The 6,768-nt window shown below is 42.9% G+C and overlaps 1 protein-coding gene across 1 annotated transcript; it reads right to left on the reverse strand.

Moving 5' to 3' along the window:
• Positions 1–754: 754 nt before the first annotated feature.
• LOC310782980 (uncharacterized protein) lies at positions 755–5,887 on the reverse strand (the record flags this gene model as incomplete). The annotated part of the gene is made up of 13 exons (XM_083643752.1): positions 755–808; positions 2,122–2,227; positions 2,819–2,983; positions 3,077–3,158; positions 3,464–3,578; positions 3,715–3,819; positions 3,938–4,029; positions 4,117–4,326; positions 4,426–4,449; positions 4,608–4,893; positions 5,235–5,367; positions 5,626–5,721; positions 5,814–5,887. 13 exons carry the CDS (start codon positions 5,885–5,887, stop codon positions 755–757), a joined length of 1,542 nt encoding a protein of 513 aa, XP_083499878.1.
• Positions 5,888–6,768: the final 881 nt, after the last annotated feature.

The raw sequence follows: 6,768 nt of genomic DNA on the forward strand, positions 1-6,768 counted from the left end.
TTGAGGCTCCCAGGAGTTATGTTTGATGTCCTGGACTTCTTTGAGCCTGACCCAGACCCAAACCCCGGGCCCCCAATCCCAAGACAGCTGGATTGGTGCATTTGCACTAACTGCAAGGAAATGCCGACCAACTTGGAGAGGCTATGCTGCAGACAGAGGCCAGAGAACTGCATCAGCAGGTCGGCATATATAGACTACTATATATTGGAAGAGGGAGTTCTGCGCCTGGCCCGTGCTGCGTGGAACGACTTCTTTGCCATCGACGACGACCAAGAGGCAGGCGTGGAGAACCGCCAGTACAGGCACGCAGCCTACAGACAATATGTGTTGTGGCAGTACGGTCGTCTAGGTGAAGGCGTGAGAGTTGTGATCCCCAGCTGTGTTGTTTGGAGGATCAGGGACACCTTCCCAGATGCACAGGGTCACTACAAAGGATTCATCCCACGGCGCCTTATGTAAATGGACAAAATAAACCAGGTCGAGCCAATGCCTATTTGCACATTCCTAATCCAACATCCAATAACTTGAAGACTGATCTATCTATCCTAATTTTTTATTCTTTTTTTTTTAGGTGTTCTAATTTTATGATGGTGTTTTGTTTACATAGACAAAGGCTTTACATTTTGTTCTCAATGAAAATCCAGTGTTGAAAACTGTTGAAAAAGTTTTATTCTTTTTTTTTTTTGATATAGGAAAAGGACAATAAAAATATTTTATGGTACACAATCTTTGCCTATTGAATGTTTACATGTTTTCACAGAGGCAAATCTGTCGTCATCTTCATTATCTGGAAGCGCAGCGCTTTCCTCTCCAAGAAGATTCACAGGGGCAAATGCTGTATGAGTGAGAGAAGACAGTTTCACCATGGTTAGCTCTGCATTAATTTTGATTTGAATTCAATATTAGAGACCTGTACTTCCAATTCTGTCTTTAGTGTATTGATCACTAGATGTATCTGGCACTTGGCCCTTCTCTAAACATTTACGAATTGCATTACCAAAATGGTGCAATATTAGAATCTTGAAAAACAGGGGAAACTGGGTAAAAGCTATGAAATGAACAGAGAAATTGAAGATATCAAATCCATAACCGAATACAAAGCAAGAATCAGTGAAGGTGGTACAATAAAATTTTGGTTTTGGTAGAGTTCTGTAGATGCTGATTTTTAAATAGAGTTTATTACATCCGCTAGAGACACTCTTGTAAAGTGGGGGTCCCCAGGAAAAAGGGGAATAGTTTTATTTCACTATAACTCAATTCTGGTCCTGCGTGTCCTACACTTGATGTAGTAGACCATCTACACTCAAATAAAATGTCAGACGGGGGACCCTCAAAGAACATTTTATCCAATGGGGGGTTCAGTGGATCTTATATGTGTGTCAGTTTTTGGATCTTTGATATGAGAAATGTTGAGAAGCGCTGATGCTAAGTACTCTGCATACTGGAAACATTTCAGGGCTCGTTGATGGCCAAATACTCTATTGTTATTAGGGAAAATATAATTTAGAAGTGGGGTACTATTCATGTGATGAAGCACAGATGTAAAAATAGTGTTCTTTATTCCAGTGTTTCTCCACCACTGGGCCATGTTGGAATGTTCCTCAGACAGGGGTGTTTTTGAAAATACTGAGGTGGGTACACTATCCTAGATGAGTTTATATACAGTGGCTTTTCAAATAGGCAGGTAAAATCTCAGCCTCATTTCAAAAAGGTGGCTAAACTGTCTAACACTTTACCCTTCAATACTCCCCTGGACGCAGATAACCTCTGTCATCAATACACAGTAAGGATGATAGCCTATTAGTTATTTATGAAGGTGGTTCTTGGAAATGTTCCAACAATCAGAAGTGGACATTGGATTACAAAAGCTTGAGCTCCCTTGGTTTAGTAATTTCCAGCAATTTGATGCACAGTTATTAGGAAATATAGACCTCAAAACCAGATTACCACTATGCAGTATAATGTGAGTTTGTGTGTACATACCTCTCCTCGTTGGAAGTGAGCTTTCACCAACTCAGCAGTTGGTGGTGGTGGAATCTCAGCAAGCAGGCCAAGTCTCTTTGGATCAGTCTCCCTAAGCGTTCTTCTTCTTGGGAGTCCCCCTTTTGCCAGCAACCGTACCCCCAGGACGGCTTTCTGCAGGTCACGGATGTAGTTGTAGTCTTTGGCAATCTTCACTGTGTACACGCTCCATGTTTTGGTCTTCTTATTGTAGTATCGTTTGTGGCTGTGACAGTATGGAATATTTAATTTCATTATTATGTAGACAAGTGATTATTTTATTTACCCCCCATGTCAATTTATTATTATTACTGTTATTCGTTTTGTTATTTTTCTTCCCCGACATTTTCTCCCCAATTTTACTTTGCCAAATCCTCCCCCCCTTGCCTCCCCGGCCGCCTATCTGGAGAGAGCCGTAGACTGGAACCATGCCTAGCACCACCCCTGTCAGCGCGGAGCTTCACCGGCAGGACGTAGCACGTGGGAGGATCACGCTATTCCCACCGGTTCCCTTCCGCCCGGACCAGGCGCCCCGACCGACCAGATGAAGCGATAGTGCAGCGACCATGACACAGCCTCAATCCGGCTTCGCCACCTGCAGACACAGCCAATCATGTCTATAGACGTCCAACCACGCCGGGAAAAACACTTTGTGGAACCTGCGAGCCTTGTGTTGGTGGGCCAGGAATCTGCCGCTCCCTCCCATTTCACATTAGAGAAGATGTGATCTGTTACTGTTCAATTACACTAGCTGTTTATTGTATCGTTGGGGTGAAAAAATATTCACGGGATTATCAGCATTCATAATTTGACTCACATCAAGTTGCCCTCAGAGTCCCGTGCAGCAGGCCGGTGGTTGTGGTGGTTGTAATCGATTGCCGCCAGAAGAGTGCGCGCCTCATACTGTGGTGGTCTGAATGCGAAGCGTTTTCCAGCATACATGAGTATGTGGTTTTGAAACGCTTCAAGGTCTGATGTTGTGCTGTGGATAGACAGACATAGCATCAGTCTTTCACATAACAGCTAAGGATAAAATATATAAATGAAAGTTAGTTTACTTCAATTTTTTAAATACCGGTGGTTGATGAACTTCTTGATGTTCTTGAGTCGGCGTTTGTCCATGACGACCTCAGTCAGAGCCAGGTGTGCAGGAGAACCTGTGTAAAAACCATAAACAAAACATAGTTGGCCACACAGTGAGGTAAGTCATGTCGTCATCTCTGCAGAGATAGAGAGCAACAGACACCGAGAGAGAGTGTGTCTGTCAGGTCTGTAAGGCATGATTGGATTAGGTTTCTAATGCGAGAACCTCCCATAGTGGGGCTAATACTAAGAAATTAGTGATGACACCATAAGGTCAGAGGTCAGAAGGTGTCATGAGACAGGAGCTAGCGGGAGTATAACACAGACTCCCAGACATACTGTAGATATCAAAACGTCAGCATGTAACCTGTCATTGTACCTTGCACCATCCATGGCTTATCTCTGCTTCCCTCATCGAGTGGATCATGGTCACAGCTCCAATGAGACCACTGGTGCTTGTTCCTAACGTGCATCAGAACACCTTGCCACATCATCTAAGGGGAAGAGATCACATATTACATTCCAACACAGACAACAATTTGCGAGATGAGAACGAACTAGTAAACTGTACACTAACTAATAAATCCATAATAATTGCATTAGCCATGGGTGAGTATCACAAATTCATACTTTGAATCTCTCCACTGCCCCAGCGTGTTTACAGCAGTACCAGAAGTGGTTGACGATGTGTTTGATCCACGGAAGGATTGCAGAGTTTTGTTTGATAGCACCAGTCTAAGGGAGACAGTAAAAGCAGATTGTAAATGCTGTCTTTTTGGTAACAGATTTATAGTAGCCAGATTCACTATTTGTTTGTTGATTATCATTTGAAAAGTAAGAATTCAAAACATACAGCATGCAATTTCTTGCGCAGGTTTTTTGATGCATGCCAAATGTCCAGAGAGTGTTGAAGCCCCCACTCTTTGTATTTCCCACGCGTCGGATCTGTAAGAGAAAAAAACAAGGTGTTTGCTTGATGTAAAAGAGTAGATATCACAGATAGCAGTTGTTCTGGGCATGTACAGTACTTACCTAGTAGTAATGTGATCTGCGGGTGTGCATCTGTCACCACTTCTTTCACTGCGATTTCCTGCAGCAGGGCATCCATAGTCCTGATGAAGCCTTCCTTCTCCATCACCACTGAGTTTCTGTTTGTCTCTCTCTTGTCGATGGTGACAATGTGGACGATGTCTCTGGACTCCTGTTCTATAGTGGTGTATGTGCAGTATTGTGCACAGTGCCCTTCAAACAATCACAAAAAACATTAGTGGGGGCTTGCAGTAATGTAGTAGGGAGGGAGGTTTGCATTGGAGAGGAAACATTGAAAAAGCCGATATTTACCTGGTGAGTCCATCCTGCCATCACCTGTGATTTAGAGAAAAATAGGAATCAGTTATTCACATGAATTACTAAGAAAAGTGACACCATATTACACTAACAAGAATTTGGTTAGTGTTGAGAGGAGAATACCTCAACACTAAATTAAAAAAATATTGCATTATAAAACTGGATACTAAACTAACCAAGCACGACGACACGATCATTGTCCTTCAGCTGTGCAATGACTGCTGCCCGCTTCTGCTTCCAGAAATCCTTGATCGCACAGATGCAGTATGCGTCTTGGATCTTGTAGAATGTCGAGTCCACCACCATACCCATCTCCATAAATTTGAAGAGCAGTGCAATCTTGGTGTAGTTGTTGCCAGAGAGAACAATGTTCGTTGACAACATGAAGTCTCCAGACTGCATCCCAAACTTCAGCAGAGGCTGGGAGTTCCACTTCCAGACAATGTGGCCATTGGAGCAAAACTGTCGAGTATAAAGCAAAAACAAAACAACATAATTCCTTCATGTAATAATAGCCAAGGCGCATGGCTTTGTTCATCAATAATTAGAAGATGTCATGCTTTCAGAACTATTCCTTGTTTTGGGGTGTGGACTGTTCCAGCTTTATCTGTTGTAAACGGCAATCTTACCCATCTTATGATGATTGCAGTTCCCCTTTTTTTTGTTTTGATCTCAAACGGTGGACAAGAGCTGCATTTCTTGCAGCTCTGGATTGGAAGCTGGAGAAATGTTGCTAGTTGTCGCAGATTTTCTTCATAGGCGATGCATGCGCGTTTTCCGATGAGGTCAGCTTCGCTTAGCACCGTTGCAGGGTCGGACAACTCTGAAGTGTCTTCTTCTAGCTGGTCTGATTGGAGTACACCATGCACAGTCTCCTCCACACCAGCAATGGGTAGTGCGGCTAGATCAGGAGGATTTGGCAGTGCCCCACCTGGTCTGTGTGAAACACAAAGTGGACATTACTTCACTTGGAAAGCAATATTGCCCACATAATCTAATACACAAAATGCAACATTTCTGAATTGAACACTAGTGAAATATGCTTTCCTAACATGGATCACAATGCAACACGGAAAATTGGTAGAATCTAGAGAACACAATGGACCACAGCATCCAAATAATGGCAATAGGAAACCATTTTTTCTGAACATACACCTTACTATACATGACTGCAGCTTTTTACTTGTCCCTTACCTTATGTACATTGCTGGGACATAGTCTTCATCGTCTTCATCATCATCAACTCCGCCTTCCTGTCTGGACAGCCCAATGTCGTCTTCCCAATCAAGTCTAAATGGAAAAACATTGAACAACAATATAATGCTATATGAGGAAGCTGATATAACAAGAAAATCGGTTCCGATATGAGCATGGGCACTTACGTGCTGTTCATCAGATCGTTGGCCTGTTGCTCATCAAAGTCCTGTGGATCCTCATCTAGGTTTATGGACCTCATGCTGAAAAAATAGCACATTCAGAACTGACTGGCTGAAGTTGAACAAATCGGTTCGTCCAGCCTAATTGACACAGTTCAGAAGCATACCTTTCTTCTAAAACGTTGATTACATCTGGCTCTTGTTCTTCTGGAATTTGCTGGACCCCAGGGATATGAAAATCTGCATCCCTATTGTGGAGAAAAATTCACAATCTAAGATTTGCAAAAGCTAACAAAAGAGTGGCCCACCATTCATACTTCCATGGAAGAAGATACACACACAAAAAACATGAAACTACCTAATTCATATATGTGTGTGTGTGTGTGTGTGTGTGTGTGTGTGTGTGTGTGTGAGTGAGAGAGAGAGAGAGAGAGAGAGAGAGAGAGAGAGAGAGAGAGAGAGAAAGAAAGAAAGAGGCAGGGATAGCCTACACTGCTCACAGTAATAATACAATACAATACTAAAGATTACAATAAAAAGCATACCTATCTCGGTCAGAGCCTGATCCAATGCTGGATAACAAAACGGGGAGAGAGGAAGCTGGAGCAGAGGGTAACCGTTTAGAGCTTGGTGTTGATTGCATTGGTCGATAGCTGAAATACAGTAACAATGAGCTCCAGTTAGCCGACGCATGGTAGCATACAACGTAAATAGCAAAACCACGTCCTCTACAGTATTTCAGAAATAAAATATACATATCACATACCTGTCTAGGAGGAAAACAGCCACTTCACCGTCTGTTTTGAAACCCTTCATATCCCGAAAGTCTCTCCATCTGCTGAATGCGCGACCTATGTTGATGCGTGTTTTATCGCGTGCTTTATCATGAGTCTTCTTACGTTCTCTTTGTTGGTCGGTACGGGGAATAATCTTCCTTTTTTTCTTTGCACCGGCCACGTAA

Source organism: Poromitra crassiceps, assembly GCF_964638095.1.
Source record: "Poromitra crassiceps genome assembly, chromosome: 9".
Lineage (NCBI taxonomy): Eukaryota > Metazoa > Chordata > Actinopteri > Beryciformes > Melamphaidae > Poromitra > Poromitra crassiceps.